The following is a 23,850-nucleotide window of genomic DNA, read 5'->3' as shown; positions in this document are numbered from 1 at the left end:
AAACCCGGAAGTGGGCATACCACCTGTCAAAATCAATTAATTTTGACAAATGCATGTGAGATACACTATTCTGGTATGTTCTGCTTTGGAGGGGTGGGAGGAGGTTTAAGGGGTGGGAGTCATGCCTTAATCCCTCCAGTGGTCAGTTAGGGCACTTTTTTGTGACTTAGTTGTGACTGCATCACAACATTTGCCTTAGACGTTTTTATCTTGTTAGATTATCCCTAAAAAAATGTCCAATTTCTGGGCCCATCTGAAACACTCCCCCACGTGCCCCCTTGCTATTTAGGTGAACTGCAGAAAAAACATCTCAAATCTGAGTTTCAAAAATTGTGACTTGGATGTTTTCCCCTGAAAAACCTTGATTGGCCACTGTTGGAAACAGGATAGTGGGCTTGATGGACCTTCACTCTTTGTCCCACTATGGCAACATTTATGCTGTTATGTAACATCCATGTGCTACTTATGAGACATTTTTCTCTTTTGAAAATGAGCACCCTAGTTATAATACATGTCCAACTCCTAGTCCTGAAGTTAGCACGAAGGCAGTATATAAATTTTAATTGTTATTTTTATAATCCTTACTGATTGGCTTCTACAATGCCTAGGATCTTATAATTGTTTTAGTAGTGACGGAAAATACTCATAATAGCAGAATCACTTGACAATAGAGTTTGGGGGGGGAAACACTCACACAAAGTTGACTGAAGAAATGTAACAGCGTTATGTCAAAAACAAGAAAGTAGCGTGATCAACACAACACTTCCAAAACACCATTGAGACGATGATAATACTTCATTAAAAAATATTTTTTTAAAAAAATCAAAAGATTCGACACGGAGCCATGTTTCGATGAACAACTCCTGCCTCAGGAGTCTGTTGTGTAAGCCAATGAATGGAGCAACATTAGCGAGGAAACCAAATCAAGCCTTTAAAAAGACTTAGTGATAGGTGAATGCATCAAGCATAAGCTTGAAATGACACTAGCGACTGTGAGAAGAGTCAACCACCAGGGCTGGCGCAACCCGGTAAGCGCAGTAAGCATGGCAGGGGGGTGCTGACCTCTAGAGGGCGCCACAAGCCATGCATACCGCTGCCGGGAGAGGTCCTCATGATCCTCACCTGCCCCCCGCCCTCAGCTTCCCACAACAGCCCTCCTTTCCTTCCTGCCACCCTGCCTTTAAAAGTTTTATTTTACCTGAAGTTGCAGCGGCGGCAGTGAAAGCAGCAGACTGGGCTCGGCTCCAGTCTTCCCTTTCCTTCCTTTCCCTCTCAGTGTCCCACCCTCGCAGAAAAAAGGAAATTACGTCAGAGGAGGAGACGTATCTGGGATCTTCCTCTGACTCCCATGAACGCTCCTCTTCAGTATCGGAAAGCACTTCCCTAAGGGAGCTCCGAGACTGAGCCTGCCTCGATGCCAAGGATCAACGTCCTCGATGGCGATGTTGAGAAGCCAATGCCCGCATGGACTGCGGTGAACTTCCTCCACTGACGTCAAAGGAACACAGGTGCCGCACGTGGAACTGAGGATGGAGACCTTACCGCAGGCAAAGGGCCAGACGCCGCTGCAACTGGCCGTGTGGAAGGCACAAGCACCCCCGACACTGAAGCAGACTGGCGCAGCAGTCCTTCCAGAAGTTCTGGAATCAGGGCCCAGATGCGCTCGTTGAGAGCCGCCATCGGAGAAGGCTGAGGTGCCAGTGGAGCAGCCAGTGGCAGAATCAGTTAAGGTTCAGGAGCAAGTACCGGGCTGCTCAGAGACCAACGCATCGGCACCTCCTGTATGGAGGGGGAGCGATCCTCTCAGCGCTGACGCTTCTTGGTTGCCGAATCCTTCAATGCCCCGGAGCTCCCGGTACAATGTGTCGAAGGAGATCGGTGACAGTGCTTCTTCACTTTCGCTCGATGCCCGTCACCGAGGCTCCTCGATGCCGATGTTGAATCCTCACATCTCCTCGGGGTCGGGTCCGATGATGGTCGGTCCCGGGGGATCTGCATAGCAGGAGGCCTCAAGACAGGTGGAGACCCACTCGATACCTCACTACTCCCAGCACGACTTGGTCTCTCAGCAGCAATTACCTCTGCTCCTGACGTCAATGCTTCCCGTCAAAGGACCGGACTGAGCCCCAAAAAGTTTCTTGCTTTTGGCTTCTCGAGCTACTTGTGTCCACTTCTTCATACGAAGACACAGAGCACAAGCAGCTGGGCTGTGGTTGGGCCCAAGGCACTGGATACCCCAGGAATGGGTATCGGTTCCTGACATTGTGCGGTTGCACCGAGTACAACGTCTGAAGCCGCTGGGTGTCCTCGATGACATGGAAGGAAAAACGGCTCCGGCGAAATCAAAAGACTCAATTGTGCCAATAAAAAGGGGCACAAAAATGAGGAGAAAAACCCGGCTGTGTTGAAAAAGAAAGGAAACTTTAAAATGGGGGAAAAAAACCCTGAGGCTTTAAGAAAAAGGATCCTAAGCTCTTTTTTTTTTTTTAAAGAAAAACAAAGTAGAGAGTAGAAAACACGTGAAAAAAATCACTCTTCAGAAGAACTCTTTCCCGGGCCAGAACGAGGAGCACAGGAGGAACCTACCTCACCTCGTCGCGGAAAAAAAGTAACTGAGGTACGTGCTCACGCGGAAAGTCAGTGCACGTGCACCAGAAGACTCTAGCAAAGTTTTTTCTTCTTTGCTATGGCAAAATGCTGATTCCTAGCCCGATATGGACATCGACCCATGTGTGAGAATAATGCAGCCTGCTTGTCCTCGGAGAAAATAAAAGTTTTAAAGGCAGGGCAGCAGGAAGGAAAGGAGGGCTGTTGTGGGAGAAGAGGGCAGGCAGGTGAGGGCTGAAACTCGGGGGCTTAAAAGGAGGGCAGGTGGGGGCTGGGGCCAGTCACTCGACATGGATGGGAGGGGAGGGAGGAGAAATCGCTGGACATGGATGGGAGGGGAGGGCAGAGGAGAATTGCTGGACATGGATGGAAGGGGAAGGCAGAGGAGAAGTCGTTGGGCATGGAGGGGAGGGCAGGGGAAAGAGGAGAATTGCTGGATATGGATAGAGGAGAAGGCAGGGAAGAGAGAAGAGTTGCTGGACATGGATGAATGGAGGGGAGGGCAGGAGAAATGTAGGACAAGGATGGAGGAGAGGGAAGACAGGAAGGAGATGCACATGGACAGAGGGGAGAGAGGAGAATTGCTGGATATGGATAGAGTGGAGGGGAAGGAAGAAAGGAGAAATGTTGGACAGGGATGGAGGGAAGGAAAGACAAAGGAGATGCGTACAAATGGAGGGGAAGGGAAAGAGGAGAAATGCTGGACATGGAGGGGAGGGAAGACAGAGGAGGAGATGCACATGGATGGAGGGGAGGAGAGAGAGAGGAGAATTGATGGACATAGATGGAGGGAGGAGAAGAAAAATGCTGGACATGGATGGAGGAAAGGGAAGAAAGATGCATACTGAATGGAGATGAGGGAAAGGGAAGAGGAAAAAAACTACACATAGATGGAGAAAATAGGTAAAAGCTGGATCCACTCTATACCTCCTCCAGTCAAGTCTGCGGAGGACCCAGCTTTTGCCTATGGATGTAGGACAAAAAATGAAGAAGAAAGGAGGAAAGTAAAGAAATAAAACGGAGTTAAGAAAACAGAGAGCAGCAGAATCAGAGACTGGGACCAACATGATCAGAAAAACAAAGTCACAAGACAACAAAGGTAGAAAAAATCATGTTATTTTCATTTTAGTGTTTGGAATATGTCCAATTTGAGAATTTACATCTGCTGTCTTATTTTGCAATGTATAGCAATGTGTTTCTTTCTGTTTTCTGGTATTGTGCTGCATGCAGAGTCTAGCTTCTTAGGATTTCAGTTTAAAATTTGAAGAGGGGCTATCTCTGTTCTGCATGTGTGACTTCAAGGCCAAGTGTATGAATAGGGATCTGTTTGTTAGGTTCTGCGATTTTTGATAACATATTGTTTCAGGTTTGGCAAGACTGTTCTCCTAATTCCTGGTCTGTATGCTAATTTGGTTTGTGTCATTTTGGGTATACTAGAGCTGTAACAGCTTACAGAAATTATTTGTAATGGAAAAAAAAAGTTATTTTTCTTCTCCTATACTGGTGTAATATTTTCAGTGATGCCTGTTTATATGCACCATGGCCGGTTAAAGGGGTGTGGTTACTGTAGGGTGTGGCTACTGTAGGGTCAGAGCCACAGTGACCCCACCCCTGGGTGGGTAGGGGTGCAGACTAATAGACTGCAGGAGGGTGTCAGAAACCCTACCGACCTTGTCAACCACAGTAGTGCTGAACAAAAAACGCTGCGTTTTTTGTTCTGCACTACTGTGGCTGACTCTTGTCACGGTCTCTGTTGTCATTTCAAGCTTATGCTTGGCGCACTCACCTATCACTAGTCTTTTTAAAGGTTTGATTTGGTTTCTTCGCTTATGTTGCTCCATTCATTGGCTTACACAACAAACAGATTCCTGAGGCAGGTGTTCACCGAAACATGGCTCCGTGTCGAATCTTTTGAGTTTTTTTTTAAATTGTTTTTTTAATAAAGTATTATCATCTATTACTCATCGCCACGGTGTTTTGGAAGTGTCGTGTTGATCACACTACTTTCTTGTTTTTTATCTTTACCCTCGTAGCGGATCTAGTTTCTCCACCTTTGTGGGAGGTTTTCACAGTGTTATCTCAGAAATTCTGAAAATGAGTAGTCTGATTATATTATAAATGAAGAAGTTTTCAACACAGAAATGGAATAAAGAAAAATAAATATGAGCGGGATGGACGTCGCGTTGTGAGCTCCCGTCCGCCTGAATGAAGCCCCGATTTTAGAAGCGCCAAACCCGATCAAGAAAGACCAAATGTAGGTCGGAGATTGGCAGGGGCCCAGAAAACTTAAGAGCGGCCATATCAACGCCGATCCCACCTTTCCCAAGAGATAAGCAACACGGGAATTAAAAGTGCGACTATACAAGATGGCGGCGGCCGGAACACAAAGCTCATAACGGCCATCCTAGGTGGTGAACACGGGAGGAGATCGACCAGCCAGGAGGGGGAAAGTGCTCGAGATTGCGGGAGGCATACGATAAGGATCCGAGACCCAAAAGACAGCGTCCTCAATGAGGCAGGGCTGAGGAGCTGGCGAGCCCAACATTGATGCCAGGTGAGGAGAGCGAATTTAAGGGGCCCGAGGGACAGAAACGCCGCAACTCAAAGGTGAGATGAGCTTTACATCATTAGACTGAGGAACTTGTAATTAATCTCCCAGATCTGAAGGGAAGAGAGGGGAAAACAGAAGTTACTGAGTGGACTGGCATCAAAGTAATTGGTATGCATGCTCCAGACCTAGGAGGAGAACCAGAAATTGTATAACTGATACGAGGGGCCAAGAGTTGAAGATTGAGTGTATCTCCACAAAGTAATTGCGGGCCTAAGTCCTGAAGAAGTGCTGGCTGAGACCCACCAATAAGTAATAGCTGAGGGACATTAAAGCGCGAGGTGGTCGCATGTGAGTTGTTTACTACGTGTATGGAGCAATACTTGAAGTCCATGCCATCAGGAACCACTCGCAGAGGAACAAAATTTGATAAAGATAAAGTTTCACCCCCTAAACTTGGCCATAAAATGGCAGATACGAAAAGTGTACTGGTGGGAGAATTTACTGATAAACAATTGGCGCAAATAACAGCAGCGGTGAGTGCGGCCCTAAGTCCACGATTTGACTTACTGGCCGGACAATTGAAAAACTTGGAATCTTCTGGGGCAGAAACGGAGAAGAGAGTGGGAGAAGCCGAAAATCGGATTGCAGCAACAGAGGACTCTTGCTCGCAGAACTCACAGGAGATTGCAAGACTTAGAGCACAGCTCAAATCACAACAAGAAAAAATAGAGGACATGGAAAACCGAGCCAGGAGATGTAATTTGAGAATTGTGGGCCTACCTGAAAAGATCCCGGAAAAGTCGCTCGGACAAATGTTAGAACAATGGTTGAAAAGAGAATTGGCTCTTTCTGATAGCCGAGGAGAGCTGTGTATTGAGCGAGCCCATAGGCTGGGACGCTAGCAGCACAACATGCAGAGACCAAGAATAGTCATCATTAAAGTGCTTAACTATCTGCACAAGGAAGAGATCCTAAGGGGCTTTAGACTGAAGCGAGACTCCCTTACATATGAGGGGTCCCCGATTAAGATTTTCCAGGACTATTCGGCAGGGGTACAAGAACAAAGACGCCGTTTTCATCCAATATATTCGGCACTGGCCACCAAGAATACCAGATTCATGTTGCTCTACCCAGCCATCCTAAAGATTCAACATAGAAACCAATGGCGCTCCTTCCAAAATGCTCAAGAGGCCCAGCAGTTCTTGGATGTGGAAATGAAAGAATCAGACACATGACCCTTGTGCAGGACATGAGTGGAGCAGGACATTTGGAAGCCTCTCCCCTAGGCTCTTTAAGCTTGGGGGAGAGGGGATATTGGGCTTTGGATATGTTAGATATGGTAAAGTTGTGCTGGACGCCCTAGTTGTGGATTTAATTCATTGATGTTTAATAGTTACAGGTGACAAGGTATAACCCCAAGGTGACCCCACTATCTGGCCGGACCTGGGTATATCTGGGTTGCCGGTTTACATGATGAAAGGTTTCCCTGAGGGGCGAGGGACTAAGGGATAAGATGGCTACAGATATTTAGGGGCTTCAAAGGGCGAGAGAAGTCCAGGGTATGAGGGGTACCCGGAAGTGCGATAGATGGGGAAGGGGGGGAAGGGAGGGACGGGAAGCAGTAGGGGGCAGGGGGGTGGCGTAAGGGTGGGCATGGGAAGGGATGCAAGTTATCTGAGTGTATGTACTGAGACTGAGTGGGATGTCTGGAACGATAATGGAGTGTGGAAGGACTGGAAGAAAATGCTGGGGAGGTGGTGGCTGGGACACCTCGCAGGCATGATTGTTGGAAGATGGTATGGAAGCAATGACAGGTAGGGATTACATGACTTCGTTACATGCTATAACTTGGACTGTAGGGGGCATCCACTCGCCCATTAAAAGGCAAAAAATTTTAAAAACACTTAATGACCAAAAGGCATCAATTGCATTTCTTCAGGAGACGCATTTAACAGTAGTAGAACATGCTAAATTGAAACGCTGGTGGGTTGGAGAAATTTTTGAATCCCCAGCAGTAGGGGGGAAAGGAGGAGTAATTACATTAGTGCGCAAAGGTATACATGTGAAGGTTATCAAAGTGGTAAGAGACGCCTGGGGCAGATATGTGCTAGCATCCATAATATTAGACAGACAGCCGGTCATGCTTTGTAACATCTATGCCCCTAACACATATGAAAAACAGTTTTATAAACAATTTACTTGAGCAATGCAGGGGCTAGGAGAGGTCCCAATCATAATGGGGGGAGACTTTAATGAGGCAGCGGACTCGGCATTGGACAGGTCTAATCCTTCGAGGAGGGAACTGGCCAGACCTGGGAGGGGTATAGCAGTGTTGGAAGAGGTGTTTGCTGTAGTAGATGTGTGGAGAACTTTAAATCCTCTAGAGAGGGACTATACCCGTTTATCAAGGGCCCATGCCTCTTTATCTCGTATTGATTATATATTTGTAACTGGAGATCTGTTCACGCAGGTAGAAACAGCAAAAATAGGACCCATAATGATATCAGATCATGCCTGGGTACTGATGAGGCTGCAGTTGGAAGGGGGGAGAAAAGAGGATTACGTGTGGAGATTCCCAACCTGGCTGTATCGGGACAGTCAATTCCTATCCCACCTAATAGAGTGCTGGAAAGATTTTAGCAAAGACAATGAGAATCATAGGGTAGATCCAGTGCTCTATTGGGAGACAGCTAAGGCAGTGCTTAGGGGGGGAGATCATAGCTTACACGAGTTTCAAGCGGGCAGCGAGGAAACAGGAAATCCTTCGGTTGGAGAGGAGGGTGACCAAATTACGGAGACAATATAGTATAGACAACTCACAGAGACTTAAGGTGCAGTTATTAGAGGTGCAGCAGAGTCTTATTGAATTGCTACATCGCACAGCTCGAAAGTCTATGGCCTACTATAAATACCAGCTGTACAAGTTTGCGAATAAAGGAGGGGGATTCTTGGCGAGGATCATGGGTAGGAAAGCAGGTCGTCAGAAAATACTCACATTAAAAGATCAGCACGGGTCACGTGCACAATAAAGATAATGAAATTTCGGGAATTTTTAAAGAGTTTTTTACTCAGCTATATAAACCACAAAAGGATCTGGTCACACCTAGCGAGGCTTATCTGGCCAGTGTTGAACTACTTATATAAAGTACTCCTTACACCTTTAATATCTTAAACTTGTTTTTTATTTTATTACTTGTGCCTAATACCTCTACCCTCAAAACTCACATTCTCACATTGCATTCACACATATCTCACAGTGTTTTTACATGTTCCCTTGTTATTTAATTAACCATTTAAGTTGAACTACCCCAATTAGATGCTGAGGAACTGAGAGTGCTGAATGCAGATATCACTGTAGATGAAGTAACGTGGGTAATTAAACAGAGCTCTATAGGGAAGGCACCGGGTCCTGATGGGCTAAGGAATGAGTTCTATAAGTTGTTGCAGGCAGAAATTAGCCCAATATTGACCGAGGTTTTTAACATAACTGTTCAACGGGGATCAATGCCATTACATATGAATCAAGCATACATAACGGTATTGCTAAAACCAGGCAAATTGGCCCAATACCCAGAGTCTTACAGGCCATTTCACTCTTAAACTCAGAAGCCAAATTTGTGGCTAAATTGCTGGCTAATAGGTTGGCCAGATACCTCCCCTCTCTAGTAGAAGACCCGCAAGTAGGATTTGTAAGGGGCAGGAAAATAGTAAAGAATATGAGGAGGATAATACTAGCGCTAGAGGAAACACAGAGGGGAAAAGATACCAACAATGTTAATTAGCTTTGATGCCGAAAAGGCTTTCGATAGGGTGGATTGGGGATTCCTGATTGAAACACTTAAAGCATATGGTATGGGTGGATTCTTTCTACAAGCTTTCAGAACTTTGTATACTGAACCCAGAGCGAGAATCCTTGTTAATGGTTCTGTTTCAGACTGGTTCCCTATTGGTCGAGGAACACGCCAGGGATGCCCTCTCTCACCACTTCTTTTTATTTTAACACTGGACCCGTTGATACGGGAGATAAGTAATAACGCTGACATAACGGGGGTTCCTATCCGAGATAGAGAATTTAAAATAGCAGCATTTGCGGATGACCTGCTGGTCTTGCTGACGAACCCCCGGAGCTCTCTGGGACACCTCATGGAAAGCATAAAGGAATATGGAGATTTTTCCCGGATTTCACTTAAATCTGATGAAATCGAGGCATTGGCGAGTCCAGAGGTTAGGAGGGAGGAATGGGTACAATTCCCGTTACGGTGGGCGACAGAGACTTTTAGATATTTGGGCATTCAAATAACATTAGATCCCATACAGATTTATGACATCAATATCCCCCAACTACTGCGAGACACGAAGGAGCAGCTGGCTAAATGGAGTTCTCTACCACTGTCACTTGTGGGTAGGATTCATTTGTATCGAATGTTGGTATTTCCGAAATGGCTATATACGCTACAGGTACTGCCAATACGATTATGGAAAAAAGATTTGAAGGCGCACCAGAGGCAGGTAGCCCGATTTTGTTGGGCAGGAAGGAAGGCAAAACTCAAATGGGAATACATTAGGGGGACACAGGCGAATGGGGGATTGGGGATGCCTGACATAAGAATATTATAATCAAGCATGTCTCCTAAGACACTTAAGAGATTGGATTATGGGAACAAGCACATTTACAGACTTACAATTAGAAAATAAGTATTTTAGTCCCTGGCACCTCAATTTTTTTTATTTATTTTTTATTTTTTGTTACATTTGTACCCCACGCTTTCTCACTCATGGCAGGCTCAATGCGGCGGGCAATGGAGGGTTAAGTGACCTGCCCAGAGTCACAAGGAGCTGCCTGTGCCGGGAATTGAACTCAGTTCCTCAGTTCCCCAGGACCAAAGTCCACCACCCTAACCACTAGGCCACTCCTCCACTACTTAATACATGCAAAAACTGGAAAGATCCCACAACAGGTAAAACATAGCCTGCTCTTGCAACCCCTAAGATATCTATGGAAAGAGATAACAAAGATCTTGGGGCACAGTTCAGAGAGCAGTGTAATGTTGCCCATTGTAGGTAATGTGGAATTCTCACCTGGGAGGGAAAATAAAATTTTTTTAGGGATCTAGGGAAACAGGGAGTGACACTTTTGGGAATTTTTTTTTTTTACAGGATGGGACGGTCATGCCTTATTCTGAGTTTGAGAGGCATTGCGCTGGGGGACTATTAGCAAAATTAGCTTATCATCAGCTCTCTCACTATATACATAGTCTCCCCACTGCAAGCCTACTACCAGGATTTGAGAAAGAAATCCAGGATTTTTTGACTGGGGATGCAGCGGGACAAATCTCAGTATCTTGGTTTCACAGAGCACTGGAGGGGAAACAACCTAAAAGAGATGTTAAGATGGTTGCTGAAAGATGGAGCCAGGATGTGGGGAGCCGAATAGTGGAAGGCAAAATTCTAGCAGCGCTCAAGGGAGGTGTGAGGGTGGTACACAGTGCGGAACTGCAAGAATGTCATTTTCGAACTGTACACAGGGCATATTTTTCAGTGAAACAGGCCTGGTACGCAGGTGTGGTGGAAACAAGTGAGTGCCCTAAATGTGCAGAAGTAAATGCATCATTTTGCCATGGTATGTGGCAATGTGGAGAGATACAGGGGTTTTGGTCAGCTCTCTCCTGATTTTCAGCTGGGTCCTAGGTTATCAAGTGACCATGTCCTTTGAGGGGATGATACTGATTTCTATGATGACATGGAATAAGGGAACATTAGAAGAAAAGATGTTCCTCAGTAAACTGTGTATTCTGGGGAAAAAATTCATTCTTAATTGCTGGACAGGGGATAGGGGCCCCTCGTATTGGAGAAACAAGTTGCATGAACTTATGTTATGGGAAATGCAGGATGCCCGTACCTCACCGAAGAGGCGGCAACGGTTTATAAAAATTTGGGGGGCGTATATACACAAAATATCCCCACGAGCGCGGAGTCAAGTTCTGAATACCTTAGGTTAGTGGGTGCGCATGGAATGTGTGTGAGTGGAATGTAGAGCAGAATTGTCGAATCAGGCATCGATGCTCAGTGATGGAATCTATAAAGGGGGGGGGGGGGAATGGTTGTTACAGTATGTTGAGATTTCTTGCTAGTACAATCTCATTCGTGACGGTCTGGAAGTCAGACAAGTCTGACAGGAATGTTATAGTTATATAGTACATATGACCTTCAATAACTGAAATGGGAGGGGAGAGGGGAAAAGGTGGGGGTTCTAGGGGAAGGGGAGGGGAGTAGAAAGATCAAAATATTGTACGAGGTAATGAGCAATTATAAATTGGAAATGATATAACCAGGTATAATGTTTTGGAAGTTGATTATGTTAATTTGCACTATGACTAAAAGAGTATATTCAATACGAAATGTGTAAAGATGAGCAGGTAGGGGAGGGGGATGGGAAATTATAAAATGATGACTATACAGGTTTCCTTCCTTATATTGTTTAAAGTGATATGGAAAAAAGTTTGTTCATGGTTGACAACTTATTTGTATTGACTTGTCATCAATAAAAATTGTTATTACTTTAAGAAAAATAAATATTATTGTTTCTTAAATCTTCTCTTTTGCCACTTTCATTAAGGATAATATTTAGATGTGTGTTTTGTTGGTTTGTTGGTTATTTTTGCTTACGAGTATTTAACTGTGTTGTTCATGTGTACAGACCACATATGAACTATATGTAAATAACTGAGCATCCTAATTAGTGAGTCACTGAACATGCCAAAGTTTTCCTTTGCTTTCTCTCTGGTGTTTTAAGGGTAGTTTCCACAGATGGAAATGGGCTTGTGTAATATTGCATGCCCTATATGCAGTTAAATGTTCAAGTCGTGAACTACAGAGGGAGGCATTTCCAGGGCAGGGTGTATATCTTATGTACATGTCAAATTCAGTCATAAAATATATCCGCTCAATTTGGAAGGTATAAATATGTAGTTTTCCTGGGATAGCTTTCAAAATGAAAGTAACCCATATACTATTCACTCTGTGGAGTTTGCAGTATTTGCATATAGTTCACCAGTATGAGCAGTTAAAAATTAAGGGGCCCTTATACTAAAGCTTAGGGCATGATAACAGACATTAGTATCCACTAAGTGCCACTTGGCCCACAGGTATAAAATAGGATGTGCAGCATTTAGCACACACTAAGCTTTAGTAAAAGGTACCCTTAATGTTTGCTTTTCAGTTTCCCGTGCAGTCCATGTTAGATATATTACTCTATTGCTGTGATTTTAAGGACAACCAGAGCATGTTTTTAGTTTGGATTAATATGTTTAAAAACCTTGTTATTCATGTAAAGTGTATCTGTTGTGTCTCACCCTCAGATTTGTAGACACTAATCTTTCTTGGAAAAGATTTTACCTAATAAGGAGCAGTCTACCAACTAACATCAGTACTTTTGTCTTAAATAGTAACAGATTATTCTGTTTTAAAATAATTAGATTTTGGCACATGAGATTCCATTCCTGTGTATTTGTCATTAAGACTTAAAATAGAACAGCCTCAATATTCTTGGCAGCCCTAAGTATTATGGTATCACATAGTTTAAACATGCAAACCTAAAATGTTTTGTGCTCATACATTTCTTTTCTGTCCTGTTTTTGCTTTTTAGTGTAAACCTCATGAAAATCAAATTAGACCCAGAGGGACTAGGAATCATATTACTAAATCCCTTTCTCCAAGAATTTTTCCCTGAACAGGTATTAGTCTTTTCTTACATATTTTTTTTCTTTCATCCTTTCTCTGTGGTTATTTGCTACCAACATACTGAACACTCCTGGATAAATAACATTTTAGCATTTATCAAAATTGTGCTAGAGGATCCTGTACAAATTGTTTCAAGCAGTTTTGGCAAGTGACAGTTATTAGCCTGGAGCTTTCTTGATGATATAATTTTGCATTGAAGCTCCCAGAGCTAGTTTCAAACCACTTCCATCTACTTACACTTAAGAGCAATATGATGGAAAACTGTGATATTGTACAAGACGGCTCTCCATTGCTACCAGCTAAACACCATGTTATTCAGAGATGCATTTCAAAAACAAAAATCAGGTTTCTATATAGATGTATAGCGCTGTCACTGTGGCTGATATATAATGCAATGTCTACAAAAAAGTGGAGAAAAAAAAGACCTCAGTGAGCAAACCACAGCTCCTCATTCAAGTATAAAGCTTAAGGTCAAAACCCATCACTGATGGGTATTGATCACTGATCAAGAAAAAAAAACTCCACTTACCCTATAATCAGACAGAGTGAAAAAATGCTAACAATTTCAACAGGAAAATACTGATAGGCTATGGAGCTCCCGAGAACATAAATAGTTCTTAGCCGCACAACGTCCTTGATCTTTACTCAGTTCATGTGTCATCTGCTTCAATGTAGCTGATTGATTATTTATGTATTGATTGATTCATGCTTGTATCCCACAATTATCCCAAAATAAGTTTCAATTCAATGTGGCTTACATTTAACAGTTATTCGAGATTACATTGATGAATTTTAGTTACAAGGTTGTTTGGTGCAGTGTTATTACAGAATGATTAATGAAGTACTGTTAGGGTGCATGGATTAATCGTAGAATTTCTTGAAAAGGTTAGCCTTTAGTTCTTTTCTGAACTGGATGTAGTTTGTGATGTTCCTTATGACCTTTGCAATTGAGTTCCACCATTTTGTGCCCAGATAGCTGAATCCCGCTTTGTAGATGGATTTGTAGCATATGTTTTTACAGTTGGGCAGATGGAGTAGTAAGTAACCCCTGGTTTCTAGGTTTGCATTTCTTGGTGATAGTGTTATCAGATCTAGCATGTAATCTGGAGACATGCCAAACAGTATTTTGTAGATGATTGTGCTGGTTTTGAAATATAGTCTGGCCTTGATAATGAGGCAGTACAGCATTATGAGTAATGAGGTTGCTCTTTCATATTTATATTTTTTTTAATATCAATCTCGCTGCTGTGTTTTCGATGGTCTGCAGTGATTTTAGTAAGTTTTCTTTACATCCTACATATACTGCATTACAGTAGTCTAGGTGGAACAGTAACGGCATCTGAACTATGAGACAGAATGATTGTCTGGGGAGATAGTCTCTGATTTTTCTCAGTTTCCGAAGTGTTTTGAAACTTTTTGATGTGACTGCAGATTCAAGAGACAGATGTTTGTCAAGAATAATTCCTAGTATTTTTAGTTGTGTTTCGATTGGTCTGTTTTGATGTTTTGGTAATTGGTGGGTTTGTGCACGCTGGATAAAACCAGGAGTTTGGTTTTGTCTCGATTTAGTTTGTTTGACTGCTATGGCCCAGTTTTCCTTATGGTCCTTCCCTTTTTTAACTTTATCCAGTGTGTCGGTGGTGGTGTTGTTGTTGAAAGGTAGGTAGATGGTAACATTATCAGCATATATAAATGGGTTAGATCCCAATTTTTTCCAGCTTTTTGCTAAGGAGTGGCCTAGTGCTTAGGGTGGTGGACTTTGGTCCTGAGGAACTGAGTTCGATTCTCACTTCAGGCACAGGCAGCTCCTTGTGACTCTGGGCAAGTCACTTAACCCTCCATTGCCCCATGTAAGCCGCATTGAGCCTGCCATGAGTGGGAAAGTGCGGGGTACAAATGTAACAAAATATATATATATATATATTGAATACTATAGGTGATATCGGGGAACCCTATGGCACGACGTAGCACCCCATATTCAGAGATCCAGGGGGCTGAGAACTGGTTGGACATCTTGACTAGGTAGGACCTGGTTTTTAGAAAGCTGTTTAACCAGGCTGCTACTGCTCCAATTATTCCTATGTTGTCAAGTAGCGTCATTAGTGTTGTGTGGTCTACTAGGTCGAAGGCGCTTGGCATATATTTGCCTGCTTTGCATTTGACTTGCCATTCCTTATGCTGTTCTTATTATTTTCAGTCTAATTTTTCTTCTATTTTCTGAAGGGTTTTCTTTTAGCTCTAGCTTCCTTCACCTCATTTTTTTTACCATGCCGGCTGTTGTCTAGTCTTCCTTCCTCCCTCCTTTTTTAAAACACGGAATATATTTGGCCTGGGCTTCCAGGATGCTATTTTTGAACAGCATCCAAGCCTGATGTAAATTTTTGACCCAAGGGTGATGCTGGCCTTTTAGAAGACCTCCCTCCTCCAAGGCATCACAGGGGCTGCCAGACTGGAGGTGGGACTTCTCTACAACTTCCCTGTAGGTCTCCTGTATGTACTTCTCTGTCTCCCTCAGCTCCACCAAGTCTGCTACTCTAGCCTCAAGAGAATGGACTCGTTCTCTGAGAGATAGGAGCTCTTTGCATCAAGCACATACATATAATTTCTCAACAATTGAATGTCTCTCCATGAGCTTCTGCCCAACAGGGAATGGTTAGAACAGTTGTTCTAGTTAGTGATTTGATCATTAGACATGTATATAGATGGGTGGCTGATGGACATTAGGATTGCCTGGTCACTTGCCTTCCTGGTGCGAAGGTAGTGGACCTCAAGCGTCACCTAGATAAGATTTTAGATAGTGCTGGGGAGGAGCCGGCTGTCTTGATACATGTGGGTACCAGTGACATAAGAATATGTGGGATGGAGTTTCTGGAAGCCAATTTAGGCTCTTAGGTAGAAAGCTGAAATCGAGGTCCTCCAGGTAGCATTTTCAGAAATGCTCCCTGTGCGACGCGCAGGACCCAAAGGCAGGCAAAGCTCAGAAGTCTCAATGCATGGTTGAGATGATGGTTCAGGGATGAGGGATTTAGATTTGTTAGGAAATGGGCATCATTCTGGGAAAGGGGGAGCCTGTTCTGAAAGGATGAACTCCACTTTACTGGGATGGAACCAGTCTGCTGGCGCTAGCACTTAAAAAGGAGAGAGAGCAGATTTTAAACTAAAATGGGGGGGAAAGCTGATGCTTGCCCAGGAGCACATAGTTTGGTGTGGCGTATACTTGGAGGATACTATTGAAACAGGATCTTTAAGGAATCCCAATAGAGAGGTTTCAATAATGGTAAAAGAAAGCCAGGACTGTTTAACAGGAGAACAGAGTAAAGGATGCAAATTATGCCCCTCAACTTCAAAGCAACTTGTAGATGCAAGGAAAAAACACAATTTGACATGTACATAAGTAATGCCACACTGGGAAAAGACCAAGGGTCCATCGAGCCCAGTATCCTGTCCACGACAGCGGCCAATCCAGGCCAAGGGCACCTGGCAAGCTTCCCAAACGTACAAAACATTCTATGTATTCCTGGAATTGTTATTCCTATGTTATTCCTGGAATTGTGGATTTTTCCCAAGTCCATTTAGTAGCGGTTTATGGACTTGTCCTTTAGGAAACCGTCTAACCCCTTTTTAAACTCTGCCAAGCTAACCGCCTTCATCACGTTCTCCGGCAACAAATTCCAAAGTTTAATTATGCGTTGGGTGAAGAAATATTTTCTCCGATTTTTTTAAAATTTACTACACTGTAGTTTAATCGCATAGTGAGTTGAAAAAGAGACCTTAGTAGATGAGGTGACCTTAAGTAAAAATCAGACAAAACATTGCAAATTGACACTGTCAACTAATGAGTAAGATGTAAATAGGAACAAGAAACATAGTTTGAAATGTCTATATGCAAATACCAAAAGCCTAAGAAATAAGATGGGAGAGTTAGAATATATTGCATTAAATGAAAAATTACATATAATAGGCATTTCTGAGACCTGGTGGAAGGAGGATAACCAGTGGGACACTGTCATACCGGGGTACAAATTATATCATAGTAATAAGGTGGATCGAATTGGTGGAGGGGTAGCATTGTATATTAAGGAGGGCCTTGAATCAAGTAGATTGAAAATTCTGCATGAAACAAAACACATCTTGGAATCCCTGTGGATTGAAATTCCATGTGTAAAGGAGATAAGGACAGTGATAGGGAGTGTACTAACGCCCACCTGGCCAGGATGAACAGACGGATGTAGAAATGTTATCAGAAGTTAGGGAGGCTAACAAACTGGGGAACACAATAATAATGGGTGATTTCAATTACCCTGATACTGACTGGGTAGATGTAACATGAGGGCATGCTAGGGAGGTAAAATTCCTTGACAAAATCAATGACTACTTTATGGAGCAGCTGGTACAGGATCCAACAAGAGAAGGAAAAATTCTAGACCTAGTCCTTAGTTGAGAGCATGCTCTGGTGCAGGAGGTAATGGTGATGGGGCCGTTTGAAAACAGTGATCATAATATGATCAGATTTGATATTGGCTTTGGAGTAAGTACATACAGGAAATCCAATAAGTTAGCGTTTAACTTTCAAAAAGGAGACTATGATAAAATGAGAAGAACAGTGGAAAAAAAAACTTAGAGGAGCATCTGTGAAGGTCAAAATTTTACATCAGGCTTGGATTTTGTTCAAAAATACCATCCTGGAAGCCCAGGCCAAATATATTCTGTGTATTAAAAAAGGAGGAAGGAAGACCAAACGACAGCTGGCATGGTTAAAAAGTGAGGTGAAGTAAGCTATTAGAACTAAAAGAAAAAGTATCAGAAAATGGAAGATGGAACAGACTGAAAATAATAAGAAACAGCATAAGGAACGGCAAGTCAAATGCAAAGAGCTGATAAGGAAGGCAAAGAGAGACTTTGGAAAAAAGATTGCGTTGGAGGCAAAATCAAGTGGAGGGGCATTTTCGAAAGGGATGTCCAAGTTGTGATTTGGACGTCCTTGCAAATCGGCGAAATCCAGGGGCAGGGAAACCCGTATTTTCAAAACAAGATGGACGTCCATCTTTCGTTTCGAAAATACCATCAGAAACGTCCAAATCCTTAAATTTGGATGTCCTTAGACATGGATGTTTCTGACTTTCGGCGATTTTCGAAACCAAAGATGTCCATGTCAAAAAAGGCCAAATGCAAGCCATTTGGTCGTGGGAGAAGCCAGCATTTGTACACCACTACCTATATATGGGTACAGTGGGTTTGTGGTGGGTTTTGGAGAGCTCGCTGCTCCCTCCACAAATGTAACAGGTGGGGGGGAATGGGCCTGGGTCCACCTGTCTGAAGTGCACTGCAGTACCCACTAAAACTGCTCCAAGGACCTGAATGCGCTGTCATGGACCTGAGTATGACATTAGAGGCTGGCACGACATATTTTTTAAGATGTTTTTTGAGGGTGGGAGGGAGTAAGGGGAGGTCATCCTCGATTCTCTCTGGTGGTCATCTAGTCATTTCGGTCACCTTTTTGTGCCTTAGTTGTAAGAAAAACAGGTCCGGGTGAAAACGTGTCCTTGTTTTTTTTCGATTATGGGTCAAAGATGTCCAAGTATTAGGCACGCCCAAGTCCCGCCTTTGCTACACCTCTGACACACCCCCTTGAACTTTGGCCGTCCTTGCAACGGAGTGCAGTTGGAGACGTCATAAATCGGGTTTCGATTATACCGATTTGGACGTCCCTGGGAGATGGACGTCCATCTTCCGATTTATGTCAAAAGATGGACGTCCTTCTCTTTTGAAAATGAGCCCAATAGTAAAACTTTTTTTAACTAGATGAAAAGCAAGAAGCTGTAAAAGACTTGGTTGGACCACTAGGGAAGACAATGCCATAGTGGAGAGATTAAATTAATTTTTTGCTTCGGTCTTCACCGAGGAAGATTTGGGTGAGATACCAGTGCCAAAAATGATCTAAATATGGGAGTAACTAGTGAGGTAATTAAATTTGCTGACGATACAAAGTTATTCAAAGTTGTTAAATCGCTGAGGATTGTGAAAAATTACAAGAGGACCTTACAAGACTGGGAGATTAGGCATCTAAATGGCAGATGGCGTTTAATGTGAGCAAGTGCAAAGTGATGCATCTGGGAAAGAGGAACCCGAATTATAGTTATGCAATGCTTGACAGTTGCTTCTTATTGTCTTCATTCAGATCTTTTTTCCATTCTTTGAAGAATGTTCATTTGGATCTAACAGCCTCTTTCACTTCACCTTTCAACCATGCAAGTGCAAAGTGATGAATCTGGGAAAGAGAAACCCAGATTATAGTTATGTAATGCTTGACAGTGCATATGTTGCTTCTTATTTTCTTCATTCAGATCTTTTTTCCATTCTTTGAAGAATGTTAATTTGGCTCTAACAGCCTCTTTCACTTCACCTTTCAACCATGCTGGTTGTCATTTACTCTTCTTACCAGCTTTGTTAATACATAGAACACAAATGGGCTAGGCTTCCAAGATGGTGTTTTTAAACAACATCCATGCCTGATTTAAAGATGTAATCTTTCAGGCCAATCCGTTTAGCTTCTTTTTAAGCTGTTTCCACATTTTATAGCAGTTACCCTTTCAAAAATTAAATGTTGCTACACTAGATTTACTCACTGACTTCACTCCAGATATCAGCTCAAATTTTATCATGTTATGATCAGCGGACCAAAAACACCATTATCTCTTGCACTATGCCCTGCATTCTACTAAGGACTATTCTAAAATAGCTCCCCCTCTTCTCGGTTCTTGTATTAGTTGCTCCAAGAAACATTTATTACATCTAGGAATTTTACCTCCCTAGTGCTCTCTGGTATAACATTTATCCAGTCAATACTGGGGAAATTGAAATCACCCATTATTATACTGTTGCCGAATTTGCCAGCGTTTCTAATTTCTATAAACATGTATTCATTTGTCTGTTTGTTGTGTCCTGACTGATGGTAGTACAGCCCTACCAGTATATTCATGGGCTTCACAAATGTAATTTCTATCCATAATGATTCCACACTGCTATCTCTTTCATGTACAATGTTTATTTTGTTTGACTCAATTCCCTCTTCAACATATAGTAAAACTCCCTCCAATTTGATCCACTCTATTATTGTGACATAATTTGTACCCTGATAACACAGTGTCCATTTGATTATCCTCCTTCCACCAGGTCTCTGATATGCATATCTACCTCTTCATTTAGTGCTATATACTCCAACTCTCCCATCTTATTTTTAGGCTTCTTGAATTTGTATATAGACAAATTTTCATTTATCACCTTTCACTCCGACTCCTGTATATTAATATTCATAGCTTCAGTTTTATCCAAGTTAGCTTTAAATCCAGAAATTTGACCATATAAAGACTTATCCCGCAAAATAATGGGTAAAGATGTACAGTAGTGAGTAATAGAATAACATCATTGGCAAACATGGATATTTTATGAGAAATCCCATTCACTGCAATATCTTCCTCATCTCTTATTCTTTGGGCAAAGGGTTCCTTAACAAGAGCAAACAACAATGGGGACATGGGGCACCCCTGCCATGTGCCTCTCCCTAGTGGAAAGGTAGCTGTATATTCCCCGTTAATTATTTAAAAGGCCTGGGGTTCATTATACAACCTTTCTAACCAACTTAAATAACCTGCCCCCCCCCCCCCCCCCCCCAAACACACACACACAATTTTTCTCAAGACTTCAAACATAAATCACCAGTGGATGCAGTCAAAGGACTTCTCAGCATCCACTGCTAAGAAAATAGCCAGTTGGGCCCTCGACCCCACCAACCAGGAGAGGTGAAGTACCCACTTAATATTGTCTGTGGTTTGCCTGCCTGGGATAAGCCCTGCCTGGTCCAGATGTACAATATGTGGCAATATAGGACTCAAGCGGTCCACTAATAATTTAGATAAAATTTTTAAATCAATGTTAATCAATGATATAGGTCGATAAGACCCACATGAGATAGGATCACACCCAGGTTTCAAAAGATTGTAATGCCTAAAGCAAATTCTTTATAATAGATGACAATTCAGCCACTGTAATCTCACTATCTAAAATTGTAACCCACTCCTCTTGCAAACCAGGCTATTGCTCCTCAGAGATGTATTGAGATATGCGTGCTAGGTCTGTTGAGTCATCCCTTGCATACATTTGTTGATAAAAATCTAAGAATCTCTTTTGTATCAGTTCTTTCTGAAATAATAGTTCCCCTTTATCATTGTAAATTTTCAAAATATGATTACGAGATTGAAGCTTTTTTAATTTAGATGCTAAGAATTTCCCTGATTTATTTGCCCATTCATAATGCTGTTGCTGAGCCAGTTTCAACTGATGCGAAGTGTCTGCCAACCAGAGTTCCTGTAAGGTTGCTCTGAATTTATCGGCTATCATCCTAAAAGCATGATTCTTAGTAGAACCATATTTCTCATCAAAATCTTTTATCTGGTGCAATAGATTCTGCTCTTTAGCCAATTTTCCTCCTTTTAAGTCGAGCTTCCCATTTGATAAACACCCCTCTAAGTACAAACTTCAGCCCTTTCCATAAAGTAAGGTCACTCACATCTCCTATATCATTAAATTCCATATACTCCTATATACTAAATTCTATATCTTGCTGCACCTCTTTGTTCCTCAACAATTCATTCAATTTCCAGAACTTCCTTGATGGACCTTTCCCCTGTAACCAAAAATCCACCCAAATGGGAGCATGGTCAGACCACTTGATAAGCTCAGTACTGACAATTTAGGAAGACAGTATGGATCCCCAAAAAGCATATCATGAACGAGAATCATGTACAGCAGAGTAACCAGAATATTTTCTTGCACTTGGTTATAGCACTCGCCACAAGTCTGTTAATATGCATTCCTTCATTAATTTGGCCAGAGCTTTCCTAATGCCTTTGGTATGTGAGGGCCTAGCAGGGGTAGCATCTATTAAAGGGTTACAAACTAAATTGAAGTCTCCTCCCAATAATGGCTTTTGGCATGATATTGTATAAATTCCAGGATCTGTCCTAGAAAATGTACAGAATTCTCATTGGAAGCATATATATTCCATAAGGTGACCACTACCCCAGAGAGCTGTCCATTAACCAAAATAAATCTACCCTCATCTCTAGCACTACCTAAAAATTGCCAGGGTAGATTATAATGAAAGATGGCTACTCCCCTTTTGGCCACCCCTAGTGGAGCTAAAATAAAGAGAGATATATGAAGGACACTTCAGAAGGGTTTCAGATCATGGTGTTAGGTGATTTTCTTGTACAAATGCTATATCCAAATGCAAGTGGTGGAGATCCCCATAAAGCAAACTCCATTTAGTAGGTGAGTTCACTGTTTTGACATTGAGAAAGTCCACCTCAACTTAGACCCTGTCTTCATTGTTAGGATAGTATAAGCTAAAAACAAACATCGAATTAATACCCTTCTCCCTTACAGTTATACAAAGAAGATCATATAGAATACCCTTCCAGTGTAATGAAGCCAATTTCCCCAAACCTCCTCCCTCCCTCTTCCCCTCCCCCATAACCAATGCATGCAACCCAGTATGTGCGCTGGAGAAAGGAATGACTACCCGACCAACAGGCTAATGGAAGCAACCTATACAGAGCTTAGTTTGTTCATTTGTTTGTTCCTTTTTTTGTCATGTAATTGTATTCCTGGTGCTTCATGTATTTTCCTTGCCTTTTCCCTTATAGATATACAGATAAAGAAATTGTATAATATTACCCAGAGTCCCAAAAAAACAGCCCCTCTTAAATCGGAAAGACTCAACAAAACAAAGAACATGGTCTTAAATCAAGCAACATATAGCAGCACTTTCTTATCCTGTCGACTTATAGAAAACAAGACTCCTCTGAAAGAATAGTCCTAAAAAGGAGAAAATAGCATACCAATAGACAACAAGAAAAATAAAGTCACACAACACACTTGTGAGATGATGAACCGGATTCTGAGGAAAACCGACGATGATCAGAAAATTTGGCTAAATGAGCAGCGCCCTCTTTTCTGTGCCACCGCAAAGAAGAATGTAGGTGGTGAGAGTTTTGCCCTCTGTTGGTTAGCGTCTTTCCGGATGATTCAGTACCTTCAATTGATGGGGACGGTGCCATGCTTCAGCCAATGATTGCGTAGTTCCGTTCATCGTGTAAACCAAGGCAAACAGATAGACCCACTTATACTTAGTATTCTCTGCACAAAGAAAGGTTGTGACTCCACTTAATTCTCTGTGTTTCCGAAGGGTCAGGGCAGATATGTCCTGATAGATTTCCACTTTAAGATCTTTCCACGTGATAGTCCATTGCTTCCTAGCAGCCATAAGAATCATCTATTTCATGTTAAAGTCTGTAAGGCATACAGTGATGTCCCTGGGCAAGTTGTCCCAACAAAGACCCACCACTCTGTGAACTCTGTCTATCATTATCTCCATAGAGGAATCAGGAGAGTCAGAAGAGGATCGAAGAAGGTATTGTGCCATATGCATTACTACTGCAGCACAATATTCATATGGATGTGTCTCAGGTATTTCTCGAAGCCTTAAATTATTTATTTATTTATTTATTTATTTATTTATTTATTTATTTATTTGTTTGTTTGTTTGTATCCCACGTTTTCCCACTTATTTGTAGGCTCAATGTGGCTTACATAGTACCGGAGAGGGCGTTTGCAGACTCTGGTGTGAACAAATATGTGATGTGGTAAGATAAAGTTCATGTGGCACAGCCACATTAGGGCATTGTATATAGCGACCGCAACCTGTTTTCAAGGTCTTCCACTGTATCCCATAAGGCTTGAGAATCAGTGTTGTGAGAATCCATCGTAGAATGTAGATCTACAATTTCTTTCTCGCACTGAGCGACATGATGCTCACATTCTGTTTGGCGCTCTTCAAACGCCTTAATTTCCATTTTTAAGTCTTTCACATCTCCTATAATATTCTGTCTGAT

The 23,850-nt window shown here is 42.4% G+C and overlaps 1 protein-coding gene across 1 annotated transcript in view; it reads left to right on the top strand.

Annotated features, from left to right (window-relative positions):
• MINDY3 (MINDY lysine 48 deubiquitinase 3) overlaps positions 1–23,850 on the top strand; it is a 468,791-nt gene that overhangs the window by 402,513 nt on the left and 42,428 nt on the right. The window contains exon 14 of the mRNA XM_030199997.1: positions 12,804–12,891. Within this exon, the coding sequence (XP_030055857.1) occupies positions 12,804–12,891 (88 nt within the window). The remainder of the gene's footprint in view (positions 1–12,803; positions 12,892–23,850) is intronic.

This window comes from Microcaecilia unicolor, chromosome 1 (assembly GCF_901765095.1).
Source record: "Microcaecilia unicolor chromosome 1, aMicUni1.1, whole genome shotgun sequence".
In the NCBI taxonomy this organism is placed as follows: Eukaryota; Metazoa; Chordata; class Amphibia; order Gymnophiona; family Siphonopidae; genus Microcaecilia; species Microcaecilia unicolor.
This window is presented reverse-complemented; position numbering and strand designations above follow the sequence as displayed.